Source organism: Myotis lucifugus, unplaced genomic scaffold (genome assembly GCF_000147115.1).
Source record: "Myotis lucifugus unplaced genomic scaffold, Myoluc2.0 scaffold_331, whole genome shotgun sequence".
NCBI classification, from domain to species: domain Eukaryota; kingdom Metazoa; phylum Chordata; class Mammalia; order Chiroptera; family Vespertilionidae; genus Myotis; species Myotis lucifugus.
In genome coordinates, this window is record NW_005871379.1 from 5,625 (window position 1) to 22,857 (window position 17,233).

Below are 17,233 nucleotides of genomic sequence, written 5' to 3' on the forward strand. Positions count from 1 at the left end.
ACAGCTCCCTAGAATATTTTAAAATATCAAACCACACAAAGCTGTCTGATGGCTATTTTAGGATTTTAAAATTGCTTTAACATAAAAATATTTTCCCCCCAAAAATACTCCGGGCTCTCTTTAAGTCATTTTTCTTTCCTCCTGTAAAAAGTCACCCTGCCCTGCCTTCCTACATAAAGCAGTTATTTTAAGCCGAAAGTGCCCTCAAGACCTAAGATCTGAAACAAGTATGATAAAGGGGAGCAGGGGAGGGAGAGGGAGAAGGAGAGGGGGAGAGGGGAGGGGTGAGAAAGTCGTCCGGCAAAGATTTTGTCATGGTGTCCCCAAGGCCGCATCAACAGCAAATCAAGACACGCTAAAATCAAGACAGGCAATGAGGAAGGGGAACAGGCCCCATCGTGGACGGAAGGCCCAGTCAACAGGGTTCCAACAGAAAAGCCACCTGACAAAGAAGGTTGTGTGAAACGGGGGCGCTGGGATCACAAGCCCCGCATTTCCAGGCACAGGCTGGGCTTTGACCATCTGTGGCGAGGGCGACGGCAGTGGCCGAATTGTTAGGGCGACACGCAGCCCGCGGGCAGAGCTCTTCCACCCCGTTCGGTTATCGCAGCCTTTTCCGCTTTTCTTCTCTTTTGCCACAGCTTTTTCCCCTCCAGTCTCAGCCCTCAGAGCCTGTCTGGGTGGGAACCAAACTGGGACCATCCCGCTGGAGGCGTCACACTTTCCAAGCAGATGTCCCTGTGGAAACCACCCTCCCACCTCTGATACAATTGTGTGTGTTTGAAACTTTCTGACAAGAACTAGGAAAGATATAGGCGCCCAGGGCCCAGGAGGAGCTGACTTCAAAGTCCACGCCCACACGCCACGCCCGTGCAGCCTGGAGCCCACAGGATGCCCCCCCACCCCACCCCACCCCACACGAACTGCTGGTGGGTTAGAATTCTCTTCTCTTTCCTGCAACATTCCGTTTACTTTCGCAGGTCTAAAACACACACCTGCAAGGAAACAGAGAGCCCCCGTTACCTTCAAACAACACACAGAACCCAGGTTGGCAAATTACATGGCCCATGAACCAAATCAGGCCCTCCCACTATGCTTTATAAATAAAGTTTTATTGGCACACAGTCCGGAACATTCAGAGAAGCTATGCTATACCTGAGGGGCCGAGCCTCTGACCAACCAGGAAATAACGCAGAGGCAGTGGCCATCGGCAGGTGTCACAGCCCAGATGCCTAGAGGCAGGGCCAATGACAACTCAAGCCTGTGCTCATGGCCTCTGGGAACACGTGGGGGCTACAGGACACTCGGCCAGCGCTCCCACCACCCCCGCCTCACAGAATCACAGGGCCCCGGGACCCAGGAGACCTGTGGAAGGCAGGTCATACCTTTACCAGCAGAGGGTCAGGCTGGGGGCACAAATGTGGGGCTGAGGCAGGAGCAAGGTTCTCAGCCTCTGCCCTGGGGATCAGCTGCCTGGGGTTTCCCCTTTCGGCCCCACACCCTCTGACCCCCAGCAAACCCTGGTGCTGCTTACAGAGCCGTCGGACGCGCTGGCGCCCACTTTGTCCCCTCGGGCGTTCCAGCAGACCTCGAAGATGCTGCCAGTGCCTCGGTAGCTGTGGGCGAGCCTCCCACTCTGCAAAGCAAAGCAGCGGTCAGGAGCTAAGGGGGTGGGAACTAGGGGGAGCAAGGCCGCAATCTACCTATAGCCACCACCGGTAGCTATGACACACACTGACCACCAGGGGGCAGAGCTCAACACAGGAGCTGCCCAGCGAGGGACCTCTCCCACTCCAGGACCCCTTGGGGGATGTTGGACTGCAGGTTTCGGCCTGATCCCCGCAGGCCAGGCTGAGGGACCCTGTGCGCCGGGCCTCTAGTATTATATACATACTTGTACTTAGAGAGGGCATCCTCTCACTGAGGATCAAAGAGGTTTGTGATTTATAAAACAGGAGGGACATAATTTGGTGAGCCTTTGGCCGTGGGCAATACCTAATGCCATTTTTTAGGATGTCACTTTACACATCTACCCGTCACTGCTTCTATGAAGAGGGACTCCCGCACAGCATTGCTGGATGCACGTTTTCCACCTGGCCTCTCTGGGCTGTGAGGCTTGGCGGCAGGCTGGTTCCGCATGGGGCCCACCCTCACTCTCCCTCTCTACAAGGATGCAGCCCATCGGAGGCAGATTCTGAAAGCCTGAGGTCTCAGTGGACCCCATGCCAGTTCACTTGCTTCATGTACTACCAACCCTTCCCACAAGGGGGCATGGACTCAATTAAAATGCACCTCAATTTCAACCCAGCCACAGGGAAGCCAGAAGGCAGACTGGATTAGAAGGGGAGAGGGGAGGCCATTACATCCACCCTGAGGTCACACAAACTGGATCACTGGCTGTTTGCAATGGCTCCGACCATATCTCTTCCATCAGCTAGAGAACCGAGAGGTGACTCCCCAACATAACACCCCCTGCTCTATCTTCCACCCACTTCCACACTTTATATTCAGAATCTGTCATCCTCCGGTGCAGCCAGAGATACCCACGGCTACATTTACTCAAATGCTGTCTCCTTTTAGTTCTGCCAATAGCACAACCCAATACCGACATACCCTTTCCCACAGAAACATAAACTAGTTTCATTAGAAAAATCAAAACGGCACAACAAAGCAAACAGATACTCCTTTGTACCCTCCCATGTGCTACTTGATGTGGAGTGGCTGGCCCCGCCCCCTTAGCTGGGCCCCGGAAAGTGCAAATGGAATGACACCTGTCGCCCCAACCTTAGTCCCTCGAGGACAGCATCTCTGGAGACAAGAGGACTGGGTTATGGTTGTCTGAGATGACGGCTGGTACCCCAGAAAAGGATGAGGCAGGCAGAGGGTATCATGCCAGGGACTTAGAAGCGACTCAGCACAAACTCCCCAGCGACGGTTTTGAGCCTGGGTCACTGAAACTTGACTTGGGTGTTACTCGGAGAAAGGAATCGGGGATTACCTGAGTATTCCAGATGTGCACACACTTGTCAAAGGAGCCGCTGGCCAGGTACTTGCCGTCGGGGCTGAAAGCGACACTGTAGACAGGTTCCTGGTGTTTGGTGAGAGTGTGGATGCACACGCCGCGCTCCACGTCCCACAGCCGGACGGTGGAATCGAACGAAGCGCTAGGAAAAGGGAGGAAACATCACCATAGACACGGGGAGCTTTCTTCTATTTCTCTAATACGTACATGTATTATGTTTGGTTTTCCTTTCACAGCTTTTACATTTCCAGAAACAATAACAGGTACACTTCATCACGGCTAAAGTATGACTAAGATACATCACAACAAAGCCATTGTTATAAAAACAATTCCTTTCTTCTTTTTTTGGATGGTTATTGGGAAAATGTTGATTTCATGTTCATTTGTTTCTGCATTTCCTATAGACACAGACGATAAATATATCTATAGAATACTTACTACATTTCCTTAAATGTAGTAAATTTAAAACACAACATTTAGCTCAGCTGGTGTGGCTCAGTGGCTGGGCATCAACCTATGAACCAGGGCACATGCCTGGGTTATGGGCTCGATGCCCAGTGATTGGCATGCAAAAGGCAGCCAATCAGTGGTACTCTCTCATCATTGATGTTTCTATCTCTCCCTCTACCTTCCTCTCTGAAGTCAATTTTAAAAAATGAAAAAACAAAAACACAACAAAACACTTATGGTTATCAACCAAAATATTTGGAAAAGTGGCAAATTAAGGGAACACAAGTTTTACTGCAATGAGAGTTAAAGAACACATACAAGAGCTGCTATTTGGCCGAGGCCGGTTTGGCTCAGTAGATAGAGCGTCGGCCTGCGGACTGAAGGGTCCCAGGTTCGATTCCGGTCAAGGGCATGTACCTGGGTTGTGGGCACATCCCCGTGGGAGATGTGCAGGAGGCAGCTGATCGATGTTTCTCTCTCATCGATGTTTCTGGCTCTCTGTCTCTCTCCCTTCCTCTCTGTAAAAAATCAATAAAATATATTTAAAAAAAAAAAAAAAAAGAGCTGCTATTTGGTGTTCTCTCTCTCTCTGAACGGGGACTCGCCGGCACTGCTTGTCCCCTTCATACTTGACTGAAAGGACAGTGAGCCTCTCAGCTGATGCAGGAATTCCTTCCTTCCCTGTTTTCTAAGAAGCGGCCTTGGGTAGAGCACTTCCAGCAACAAGGATCCTTGCTGCTGTGAGACTGACTGGTCTGTGCAATGCGGCAGAGATGGAGAGTCCCTCCGTATCCACAGGGCTGTGCCACCTGCCACCTGTCCCCGACCACCCCTGCTCTGCAGCAGCAGAAGCAGCCCGCCACTGCTTCCTGGGACCCGGATGTTCCTCCCCAACGTTGTCCTCTCCAGTGGGACACACCCCCGTGCTGTGTGCACCCTGGATCCCGACCCTGAAGGAGGCCGGCATATCCTGCCGCAGAATCTCTTCGGCTTCTTTTTCTCAGCCAGGGGTCCTCACACTACGGCCTGCGGGCCACATGCAAATACAAATACTGTATTTGTTCCCATTTTGTTTTTTACTTCAAAATAAGATATGTGCAGTGTGCATAGGAATTTGTTCATAGTTTTTTTAAACTATAGTCCGGCCCTCCAACGGTCTGAGGGACAGTGAACTGGCCCCCTGTTTAAAAAGTTTGAGGACCCCTATTCTAGGCGTTCTTATTAAACACAGGACCTGGATGGAGTCCCGTGAACACTGGGCCGAGACAGTTCTGTGTAACGCAGCCTGAAGTGATGTGGTTCTGGGCTGCCCGCTGCGGCCACATCACCTCTCCCCAATTCTGGGAAGAATCTGCTGCTTGGGGGAGGGGGGGTGTGGGAGGGGAGGTGCACTATATATATGGCTCGGTCAGCCCTGGCTAGGGTGGGGGAGCTCTTTACTGCCACTCAGAATTCACGCCACCTGCAGCTCCGAGTTGGACCGAGTAAACCAAGGTCGCGGTGTACTCTGCTTCCTTTGTCTGTCATAACGAAAACCTTCCCAAAGCCACATGCTGGAAGCCTGGACGCGTAACCCACCCTCCCACCAGCCCGGTGGACAGGGATCCGCACCGTTACTCGGGCGTCACTGCACAGTGCTGTTTCATGGGCCCTGTCCAGGGGAGCTACTCTTTGTACAGTTTGGAAGGACGTGAACGCACTCACAACACACTTTAGCAAATAACGTTTACTGGCCACATTCCTATTCCCTGCGGGTTCAAGTAACATCTACTGGCCACAACTTTTACAAAATAACTTTTCCGTTCCCTCCGATACAATAACTGTTACAGCCACGGGGAGCAAGGCTGCTTTTGGGAGCCGCGTGGGACTGGGTTGTGGCCGTCCCCCTTACCTTGCGAGCATGATGTTGGCGTTCGGGTTGCTGGTGGCGGGCCCGGTCGGACTCCACTTTATGGTATAGACCTCTTTGCTGTGAGCCTGCAGGTCATGGACGCATGTGTCCTGCTTCATGCTCCAGATCTAGAGAACACATTGGGCAGAATGTGAGCAGGTGCTCTTTCTCCAGCCAGGAACGGCTCAGCACCGTCACTCTGTGAGCGTTCCTCAGGTTTGGGGCCCTGGGGAAGCTCACTGATGGGGGTCGCTGCCCAGACAGAGGGGTGGGGGAATCCTGGGGGCACCAGCAGCAGCAGGAGCAATGGGGAAAACTTACAGCAGCAGGAAGAGTGTTCCTTACAAAATCATCACCCAGAGCAGCCGTGACCATAAGACCCGCACTAAGTTGAGGGGCTGCCTGGGATCAAACAGCCCATCCTTCCACGTTACCTTTAATGTACTGTCATCCGAGCAGGACGCCAACAACATTCTAGAGGGATTCCACTTGATGGCATTAACCTCATTCTGAAAGAGAGCAAAGGATTTTACAAAGAAATAAAGGCCTGTGAGTAGGTACCACAGCCGTCCGGGGTGGCGGGGGGGAGGGCGCGCTCTATCATCTCTGCAGACTGTTCAGGTACCCGTTACCCTGGCTACAGAAGGCCAGTCCGGGACCCACACATTTCCCTCTGTTTCTCACTCTGCCTTTCATTTATGTGAAAAGCAAGGCCACTTACCATGCAAAGCCGTCACCCACACCCACAACGCTAAGAAAAAATCACAACTGCACTTACAGCCAATAAGCACAGCACAGAAAACCAATACGACCAGTTGTTTTGAGACTGACGTTGAAAAGCACTTTCACCCTGGCCAGGCCAGTGTTTCCTAGTGGTTATAGCACCAGCTTGTGCACCGAAGGGTGTTGGGTTCGATTCCCAGTCAGGGCACATACCTGGGTTGCAGGTTGATTCCCAGTCCTGGTTGAGGTGCATGCAGGAGGCAACCAATGGATGTGTCTCTCTCACGTCAATGTTTCTCTCTCTCTTCGGCTCTCTCCCTCCCTTCACTCTCTCTAAAATCCAATGTCGACATTTTCCACCAAATTCAAGAAAACTGGCTATTTCTATGATTTCTCTTCAGGTTCATTAGCCTTATTTCTGCAACCTCAATCGGCTGTTAAACCCACACATTAAATTTTCATTTCAGACATTGTACCTCTCAGCTGTCAGATTTCCATTTCACTGTTTTTAAAAATAATAGTTTTCTTTTCTCTGCTGACATTCCCCATCTATTCATTCATGACGAGCATCCTTTCCTTTATGTCCTCACACATTTGTCTAATAGCTATTTCAAGTACTTCCTTCAAAATCCAACATCTGGTTCATCTCAGGGTCTGTGTTTTCTCCACTGCCTGCTCATACCTGGGTTAATCCAACCACCTGAGATACTACAACAGCCCAAGCAGCAAAGGGCTGCAAAAGACCTGGTCTGCAGGCACAGCATCTTTTTTATTAACCCCACCCCCAAGAACACAGTGAGGGGAGAGCCATAATGGTATCACAGATTTGAGTAGGAGAGAGAATGAGGAAAAAATAAATTCAAAAAGCAGTTGACAAAACTGCTTAAAGAAATGTCAGCGGTATTTTAATAGGGTCTAGGAAATAATGCTGCAAAATGTCCCTGTCCTTTAAAAATTCAAGGGGAAGTCAGCCGTCACAGCATCTTTTAACCCGAGGAGACGGCACAAAGGAGACGGCTCCCACCTCCCAGCACATTCCCATGGACGCGAGTCCCGTCGTCAGGCCTGGCACTTACTGTGTGTCCTTGGAAGGTTTTGACGGGGCGGTCGCAGCCGAGTCTGCAGACATGAATGCACTTGTCTGTGCTACAGGAGGCAAAGGTCGTGTTGTTCTGCCAGTCCACATCGAGAACGGGGGCTGTGGGCGGGAACAGAGGGAGGACGTATGGATCCTATGTCCTAACGGTAAATATCATGTTACATGCATTCCAACACACATGTAGGCTGGGCTCCTGAGCTGTCTGCCTTTGAAGAGGTGCCCACTTACTGGTGGGGAGACACGTTCTGTAACACATTCAGCACCGGCCACGCCATCAGTGGTGTGAGATGAAAGCAACACCAACGATAAAACTCACCAGCGGCCATAAAAGATGCATGTGGTGTGGACTGAAAACTATGAGGACAGACACCCAAGACATCCCAGGTGTCCTCACTCTGTGACTGCCTCCATCGCTGCTGGTGTTCTGGCCTGAGTAGCAGACGTGTGTCTGTGCTCTGACACAGTGGTGACACGCCCTTGCTGGGACCTTCCCTCCTAGTCCACCCCTCCAGGACCCACGCCCTCTGCTTGGAGCCCGCGCCACACACCGAGACGCGCCGTGCCGTCTGGGGCAGTCCTTGGGCTCAGCCCTCCTGTTTGGCCATCACCGGGCACCCCAAACTACCTATCAGGAAAGACACTCTGCCCCCTTGTCAACATCCGTTCAGGGACACAGGACATAACGGTGCACACTCAGCCCACACATTCAGTGTCCCTCTCCAAGGAAGACATTGCCCATGACGGGAAGCGGCATCTGTCCCTCGCGCTGGTGTCCTCAGGCAGGCCACTCCTGCTGGAGGTGCGCAGCTATCTTTGTTTCAAGTTAAGAGGCTGCCCCTCACGGAAGAATTAAGTCCCACAGAGCAAGAGGGATCAGGTGGAAACCTGGAATCTCTGGACCCCGGGCTGCCCCACGTAGCCTGCTGTGGCCACAACACACTAACAGATGTGGTTAGGGCCACAGCGGTGGCTGCAAGGCTCTATGGGAAAGACTGCCCACCTCAGGGCTGACACTGCCCTCTTGGCCCACGTCTGGGGACTTGGATTTCTGGAAGGTTCCCACTATTCCGTAAACTGATGAGAGTAGCTTCTGGACCTAAACTGCAAACAACGTAGTTTACGCCAGCTTCCTTCCAGAAGTCTGCCATCTGGGTATGAGCAGGCAGACAGTGCCCGCAGGACCAACCCCCAGTGAACATCCTGCACACGGAGTCTGCAGGGAGCTTCCCTGGAGGTGACCCTACTGCGTGGCTGGTCGCACCTGGATTCTGGGGACGGGGCCCGCCCTTGGTCCACAGAAGACCACTGCAAGTGCTGCATTTCGCCCTGTGCACCTTTTCCCTCGTGGCTGATTTCGCCGTGTCCTTTCACTGTGATAAACCTGAGCCGTGACTTGCCAGGTCTGGGGGGTCTCAGGGACCCCCAACACAGCCCCCCTGGGCTGGCAGGAGAAAGGAGGCCACTCTGGTCCAGGTATTGGTTCCCTGTGGTGTTTTTAACATTTTGATGTTGGGGAATCTGTACCTTATAAGCCTAAGAACAATGCTCACCATGATTACAGCTAAATTCCATGGACATATTCCTCAGAGTATTCAAGATTACCTTCTGGGACATTTCACAGGGACTCTGTGCTATTGTTTCCAAACTAGTGGCCCGGTGCATGAATTCGTGCACATAGAAAGGAAATTAATTAGAAGAAATATTTTAATATCACTATTCGCCCTTTCTCTATAATAGAAGTATCAACCAAATTCACGATCGACAATGACAGATGGAAACACACATGTGAGATTGGCGCCAGTGAGAGCATTATATGTATCGCGCATGCACGAGTCAACTTGGCCTTTTATAGATATAGAACAAACTTGCTTAATTAGACCTGCTTTCTGATGCAGCTAAACATTTTCCAGCCCAGTGAAGCACCCCAACTTCTCTTTCAGGTTATTGTCAGCAACTCAGCAGTAAATATCAACATGAAGCACATTATTATTGTAGATCACACAGGGAGAACAAAGGGTAAAATATTTAACTGCAGCAGTGTTTGACTACATTCTGTGCAGTGAGAAAACCTGAAATCATTTTCAAGGTTCACCATTTCTCACTTCTTTTCAGTCGGGTCAAGTTTCTAAGCTTTCTAAATCTCCGTTTTCCGCTAATGAAAAGAAAATAGGATTCCACTGGGTCTCCTATCTACCAACTCCAGGACTTCTGTGAGGACCAAATGAGATGAGGCACGGAAAAACGCTTCATAGATATTTGCTTACAGTGTAAAGTGTTTCCACCTGGCTATAAAGCAAGTCGTGTACCTGGGCTGAAGAAACTGCAAGGAGGCTAGTCGGTAGGGAGAGGAAGCCAGGCATTGCTATGTGACGTCAATACCCGGATGGGGAAGGACACTTAGCACATTAGCCTTTTATATATATAGATCACAAAACAAAAACAGAAGACTCACCAGAATGAAACAGAAACTGCTGTTTGGCTTCTCCTGTGTGGGCATCCCAAATTATTGCTGTCTGTACTCCGCAAACAAAAAGGAAACATTAGTGATTGTTCCTCCAGCCAAGTTTTCTCTCGGAAAATTTATCATACAAGATGAGGCAGTGAGCCCCGCCTCCTTTCATGCCAGCCCTGCCCAGTAAACACAGAATGTGAGCCACACAGGGAACTTTGTTTTTTAGAAAATGCTCTAAAAAAAGAAAAAAACTGTTAAAACTACCTTTCCTTTTTTCTTTTTTAGTGCCGTGACTTGAATATGAACCAAGGTAGCTGTGGCCATAAAACTTCTTTTTAACAACACGTTTTATTTCACTCCAGTATTGCTGAAATATTGTTTCAGCATGTGTTCAGTATATATCTGTTAGTGAGATCCTTGGCAGTCCTTTTTGCCTAGGTCTGTGGAGCCCAGTGTTTTATATGTAACAATCTCGAGAGCCAGGTGTGTGGCAACTCCATAAAACACAGCAGCCACAACTGATAATTGGAAAACTACAAAAATTGGTGGGGATCCCCTCTCTCCCATCACAAGTTGAAAACTCATAATAAAGCCCTGACCGGTTTGGCTCAGTGAATAGAGCATCGGCCTGGGGACTGAAGGGTCCCGGGTTCGATTCTGGTCAAGGGCATGTACCTTGGTTGCGGGCATATCCCCAGTGGGGGGTGTGCAGGAGGCAGCTGATCGATGTTTCTCTCTCATCAATGTTTCTGGCTCTCTATCCCTCTCCCTTCCTCTCTGTAGAAAATCAATAAAAATATATTAAAAAAAGAAAAAGAAAAGAAAAGTCATAATAAAGCTTATCTAAGTATCTTTCTGGCGCTTTTCCGAATGAGGAGCTGAAGAAGAAATGGGCATTTCTGAAAATTGTCCTGTGCATCGGCCACGCCCTGAACTGGGGATAGTAGGAAGAGCAGAGCCACGTTGGCCTATAAGGGGAGAAAGACCGTTTCCCTGGAAAACAAACAGGAATCCTTATGAACCTCCTGATGTTGGGAAGACAGGGAAGCACCGGAGGCAGCTCAGGGAAACCACTGGGATTATGCCTCCATCAACTCACTCAATTGGAACCTGTGTACCTCCCTGTCACTGACAATAAAGCTCTTGTTGAAAGTAGAACTAATTATAAGTAATGTGGATTGTAGAAATGTTCAGAGGAAATACTCAGAGCAGTGAGTGCCTCTGAAACCTGACTCTCCACATTTTGAATCAGTTCTAGACCAGCGAACACCTTTTATTCATTTGTTTGGTTGGCCTAACACTTTCACTCACAAACAAATCAGCTGCTGCAGAGAATACATAAACTCGCAAATCTGATGCCATTTCGCACACTACGTCAGTAATTTTATTGAGGTCTACATTAAAATACCCTGGGCAAAAAAGAAATTTATTTTCTAAAACAGCACGTACTGTTAAGAATCTGAAATAGCCCCTTCGGGTTAAGCTTCCACTGAAGGTCAATGCCAGCATCCTCATAAATTACACTTCCTCCTTGGGTATTCTTTCTGAACATTATTATCTCTGCCGTGGCTGGCCAATAAAGGCAGACGGTGCATGGCCCAAAGACTGACAGAATTTCAAATGTGCACTTTCACTGACCAAATAGCTCATTGACCATCAGGTAGAAAATCAGAAATGAATGCAAAAAAAGTAGCCCTGAGTCGGTAAGGAGGTGAGGATGCAAAGCACAGGCTAGAATTCCGTGAAAGGGCAGTAACTACTGGCTGGACCCAGGGCTTGCCTTCCAACCTATGTCCACTCCACACCAGTTTGCCCCTAGGCAAGTCCGCCAGGCTCTCTGTGGCCTGGGGACCATGCTCTGTGTGCCCATCTCCCATCCTGGAGCACCAAATGGGCCAACAGTGATGATGACCAGCCTCATACAAGACACAGTGGTATGTGGGTAACATCTGAATTAGGGCCCCTCAGCAAAAATTCGATGGTAGTTTCCGGAGATACTCTATGTGGTGTGCCAACCACAGCATCTCAGCTTTTTATATTAGACCAGAGGCCTGGTGCATGAAATTCGTGCACTCTGGGGGGGGGGGGGGGAAGGGCCCTCAGCCTGGATTGAGAGAGGGCGCAGGCCAGGCCGAGGTTCCCCACTGGTGCACGATCGGGGCCAGGGAGGGATGCAGATTGGCCAGCCGGGGAGGGACCGTGGGAGGGCTCCAGGGCATGTCTGGCCCATCTCACTCAGTCCTGATTGGCCAGACCCCAGCAGCAAGCTAACCTACTGGTTGGAGCATCTGCCCCCTGGTGGTCAGTGCCCATCATAGCGGCTAGTTGACCAGGTGACTGTCTGCCCTCTGGTGGTCAGTGCATGTCATAGCGAGCAGTTGGGCAGCCTTAGCATATCATTAGCATATTACGCTTTGATTGGTTGAACGGCCGACCGGACACTTAGCATATTAGGCTTTTATTATATAGGATATGAGGATGCCAAGTTGGAACAAAGGGTTTACTGGCTAGAGAGAGAGAGAGAGAGAGAGAGAGAGAGAGAGAGAGAATGCACAATTCAGTGACCTAGAGGGTCATACTCGAGTGTGGAGTTCAGCAAAGTTATTTTTGCCAAGGGCCAGATGGTCAATATTTTGGGCTTTGAGGCTGTCGCTGAACTGTGCACCTCAACTGAATGGGGACGTTTTGCACAAAGGTCTGTGGAGTGTGTGACAAAGACATGACAGGCAGCTGGCCAGTGTGGGTCAGTGGTTGAATGTCAATCTTGAACCAGGAGGTTACGATTTGATTCCTGGTCAGGGCACATGCCTGAGTTGCAGGCTCAATCCCCAGTAGGGGGTGTGCAGGAGGCAGTCAATTGATGATTCTCTTTCATTATTGATGTTTCTCTCTCTCTCTCCCTTTCCCTTCCTCTCTTAAACCAATAAAAAACATATTTTTAAAAAATATTTTAAATAAAAGAGATGACGGGCTATAAATGAACATCAAGGTCACAGCCAGGAAAACCCAGAAGCACCATACAAGCTGCCATGATGTCTTAAGGGGAAGCAGAAAGCTTCAGGATTCACAGAAACCACGATGCTACCTGGAGACTCAACACCAATAAGCATCTACAGTTCAGAGATGCACTGTAAGCGAGTACTCACTTTGTCCACACCAGCGCTCACAATGTAATTCCCCTTTTTGTTCCATTTCAAGGCAAAGATGGGACCTCTGCGTTGGCCTAAGGTTCTGGCCAGATTACCTGTGTGTAAGTAAACAAACAGCAAACACGCTGACTTCAAGGCCACAGCCCGGTCACGCTGTGACTCCACACCAAAGCAGCTCTCCCCCGACCCCAACCCGAGGGCGGCAGGACTCACCATCTTCCATCCAGATTCTTGCAAAACCATCGTAGGAGCCTGTTGCTAACAGCGTCCCATCGCTCTGTGGGCCAAAAAGAAACAGCTTAGCAGGGGCAGTTCTGACGAAGCAAAGAGAACTTCTTACCCCAGGGCTAGGTCATTCTGGCATCAATAATCAGTCCCCAGCCCGGCCGGTGTGGCTCAGTGTTTGAGTGTCGACCTATGAACCAGGACATCATGGTTTGATTCCCAGTCAGGGCGCATGCCCAGGTTGCGGACTCAATCCTCAGTAGGGGGCGTGCAGGAGGCAGCCGATCAATGACTCTCTCTCATTATTGATTTTTCTGTCTCTCCCTCTCTCTTCCTCTCTGAAGTCAATAAAAATATCTTTTTTTAAAAATCAGTCCCCAGTTAAGAGACTCACCAGCCCCATTTAACTACTTATCTCACACCTCTTAAATCAGTGGTTCTCAACCTGTAGTCGCGACCCCTTTGGGGGTCGAACAACCCTTTCACAGGGGTCGCCTCAGACCATCGGAAAACACATATATAATTACATAGTTTTTGTGATTAATCACTATGCTTTAATTATGTTCAATTTGTAACAATGAAATTGGGGGTCACCACAACATGAGGAACTGTATTAAAGGGTCGTGGCATTAGGAAGGTTGAGAACCACTGTCTTAAATGAATATGTAAGGCAGTGATTCTCAACCTTCTGGCCCTTTAAATACAGTTCCTCATGTTGTGACCCAATCATAAGATTATTTTCGTTGCTACTTCATAACTGTAATGTTGCTACTGTTATGAATTGTAATGTAAATATCTGATATGCAGGATGGTCTTAGGCGACCCCTGTGAAAGGGTCGTTCGACCCACAGGTTGAGAACCGCTGATGTAAGGTATTACAGCCAAGGAGAGGAGGGGCAAGTAAAATCTGTTGCAACCATTCACCCCAACGACATAATTAAAAAGACCATACAAAAGCCCTGGCTGGTGTTTCTCAGGGGTCGTTAGAGCATCGGTCTGAGCACCAAAGGGTCTCAGGTTCGATTCCCGGTCAAGGGCACGTACCTGGGTTGCAGGTTTGATGCCCAGCCCCGGTCAGGGGGCGTTCAGAGGGCAACCAATGAATGTGTCTCTCTCACATCGATGTTTTTCTCTCCCTCCTTCCCTTCCAATCTCTCCAAAAAATCGATGGGGAAATAGCCTCAGGTGAGGATTAACAACAAATACCAGGCCAACAGATATGACACGTTGGAGACTTTAGTGAGCCCTGAACATCGTGTAGGAAAGGACAGAGTTTGTGACAGAGTTTGCATAAACACTTCCAAGGGCCAGAGAGAACGGCAAGGGAAGGTGTAAAGAGCTGTGTCCCACCTGTCAACTGAAATACCAAGGCAGAGGCCTGGCCAGTGTGGCTCAGTTGGTGGGAGCATCGTCTTCTACACCAAAAGGCTGTGGGTTCGATTCCCAGTCAGGGCACATGTCCAGGTTGTCCCCATCAGCAACCAATCGGTGTTTCTCTCTCACATCAATATTTCTCCCCCACTCTCTCCCTTCCTCCCTCTCTAAAATCAATAAACATCCTCAGGTGAGGATTAAAAAGAATTGTTTAAAAGAAATACCAAGATGGACAGTCTGGTTTCCTTGGCTGCTCGAAGACGTGGGCTAGTGCTGGGAGCGAGTGGTCACTGAGGACGCAGCCAGCCATCTGCCCGACACAACCTGGCTAGCGCTCGGGAAGGGAGGCCCCAGACACCAGCACCCCTGGGCCCCACGCGCAGCCCCGACGTGCACGCGTCTGGGAGGCACTCGGTGCTTACGTTCCAGTCCAGCGAGGTCACGTCTCTGTTACTGGGCACGTCCTGCCCCTTCTCTCGGATACAGTGCCGCAGCACGAGCTGGGTGGACGCTCCATTGCTGCTTCCGTTCAGGTCCCAGATCCGTGCAGTCGAATCTGTGGACCTGCAGAAGGAAAGGCGCTGCAGTCAGCTTTCAGCTCGCTCACGGGTTTTCTCCTTTTTCCCACCTTGCAACCCGCTTCAGCGCCCGCAGCAGAGGAGCAGAGGCAGGCGATGGTTCCAGGCCAGTCTGCTCTGGCATGGGCACCAGGAGAGACCCGGGGGACAGGCCTGCCATAAATCCAAAGCCATGCATGCGAACTGCTTTCTCTTTTCTCACTGGGTTCTCTCCGCACTATCTTTGTTGCACTAATTTTGAAGGCCGGCATTAGTCCCCACCCTGGGGGGGAAAAAATGGCACGATGACTTCTGTACAATTTGACCACAACTGGAGGTACCCCAGGGAGGGCAGCACGGGTGCCCAGGCCTCGGTCTGCACACCTGGGAAGGTGCCCCAGGCAGGTGAGAGGGAGCAAGCTCCATGAGGCGGGTCTGCAGTGCACAGCCAGCAGCTCGGGCCCTGGCCCTGGAGCACCCCCAGGTGGGCGCCCTTACCCGGAGGCCAGGAGGTCGCTGACAGGGCTCCAGGCACAGATGAAGACCTCGGACTCATGGCCCTGCAGGACCCTGGCTTTGTTGGGTGGGACCTCGACGTCCCCGTCTACTTCTGTTGTCTCCACTGGTTCCGATTGACTTTCTGTGGGAGGAAACAGAAGCCATGTGGTGAGCAATGCAGAACAGGGTCGCTGGGCACTTAGCTTTCACACGCAGCCTTTCTGCATAAGGTCACCTCTGACAAGTACAGCTAAACCACGGCTTGTGTCACTTAGTAAATGTGTCATGTTTATTTGCTAAGTACAAGGAGGGGCAAAAGTAGGTTTCCAGTTGTGAATATGCAAAACTTTATGCTCTTACGATTATTTAATATTGTATGATTTTCCATAGGAACTGTAGCTTACTTTTGTCCCACCCTATATGTTATGTTGACTCCAAGTTGGACAGAGGAATAGAAACAGTTATCTATTCTCCATAAGTAGGCCCAGGCTAATGTCTAACAGCCACGAGAAGGATCACGAGCAGACGGAGATGACATTTTTCAGAAAGAAATGTAACTCTGGACCCCGGTCTGGCCGCAGCCTGCCTGGCAGCAGCATGGAGCCGAGGGCAGACAGGTGCAGGCCTCAGGACGAAAGTGACCTGGAAAACAGCCAACTGAGTCCCAGGAGGGGCTGCTGCTCGGAGTGTGGGAACTCACCCACAGGCACTCACGCAATGCATATCGACTGTCTCGAGACATGGTGTGCTTCAAGGGACAGCCATGTCTGTATAGCCATGTTTCACTATTTTCTTAATATTTAAAAGAAATCTGTGTAATTTTAAAGTTTGGGCCCTGGCCAGGTAGCTGAGTTGGTTACAGCATCATCCCCACACACCAAGGTTAGGGGTTCAATCCCCGGTCAGGGCACACACAAGAATCAAGCAATGACTGCATAAATGAGTGGAACAACAAACTGCTGTATCTTTCTCTCTAAAATAAATCAATTACAAAAACTTCAAAAAGTTTGCAAACTTCCTATCCCGGCAGACATACTGATATCTCAAAGCTCACCAAGTACAAGGGAGTTTCGGGGAAGACTCAAAAAAGAACGCCGTCTGTTTTGTTTGATTTTGAAACCCGAGGGCTGTACCTCACATGAGGGGCAGCCACTGAACGACCTGAGGTCCAGGCTACCCATGTTCCTCTTCTTGCTCCACCCAGCATTTCGGATCTTGTGCACCTGACTATGGAGCCACTGGTGGGAAGCCTTTCCATTTTACTAGACAGATGGCCTTTGCGCCATCCTACTGCGGTTTAATCCGCCCCACTGCCTGCCCGGGCTGTCCACTCCACGCTGGAGCCGACTCGCTAGCCGGAGAGAGATGTGAAGAATTCATTGGCCTGCGCACAATAACCTGCCATGGGCTGGGCTGTGGCTGCAGCCTCATCTGAGGTGGCTGGCCAGCTGTAGGTGAGGAGGCCACGGGGTGAGGTGTCAACACCATCCTCAGGGACAGTGTGGCTGCAGGGCTGATCCGAGTGGAGCAAATTCCAACCAAGGGAGAACATTCACATCTGCATAGTACATGTGCACACTTCACACACACACACACACACACACACACACACGCACACACATTACACACATATACATGCACACCCACAGATGCACACATTCACGTGCATAATATACACGCACACATATGCATTCACACACAGAGATGCACACATACAAACTTACACACACATGTGGCCAGGGCTATTGCTTCTCCATTTAAATCTTAAGTTTGGTTTCACAATTGCTACCAGA

At 50.2% G+C, this 17,233-nt stretch overlaps 1 protein-coding gene and 1 non-coding gene across 2 annotated transcripts; both read right to left on the minus strand.

Annotated features, from left to right (window-relative positions):
* Nucleotides 1–207: 207 nt before the first annotated feature.
* Nucleotides 208–16,182, minus strand: LOC102436492 (F-box-like/WD repeat-containing protein TBL1X). Its single transcript, XM_014466244.2, has 12 exons — nt 16,141–16,182; nt 15,441–15,643; nt 14,808–14,949; nt 13,000–13,063; nt 12,784–12,881; nt 9,638–9,698; nt 7,163–7,284; nt 5,798–5,872; nt 5,364–5,491; nt 2,999–3,164; nt 1,535–1,636; nt 208–995 (listed from the first exon to the last, which is right to left on the minus strand). Exons 1-12 carry the CDS (start codon nt 16,180–16,182, stop codon nt 969–971), a joined length of 1,230 nt encoding a protein of 409 aa, XP_014321730.1. The 3' UTR covers nt 208–968.
* Nucleotides 15,011–15,139, minus strand: LOC111828331. The gene has a single exon (XR_002832164.1). It is a non-coding gene; the product is annotated as a small nucleolar RNA SNORA42/SNORA80 family (small nucleolar RNA).
* Nucleotides 16,183–17,233: the final 1,051 nt, after the last annotated feature.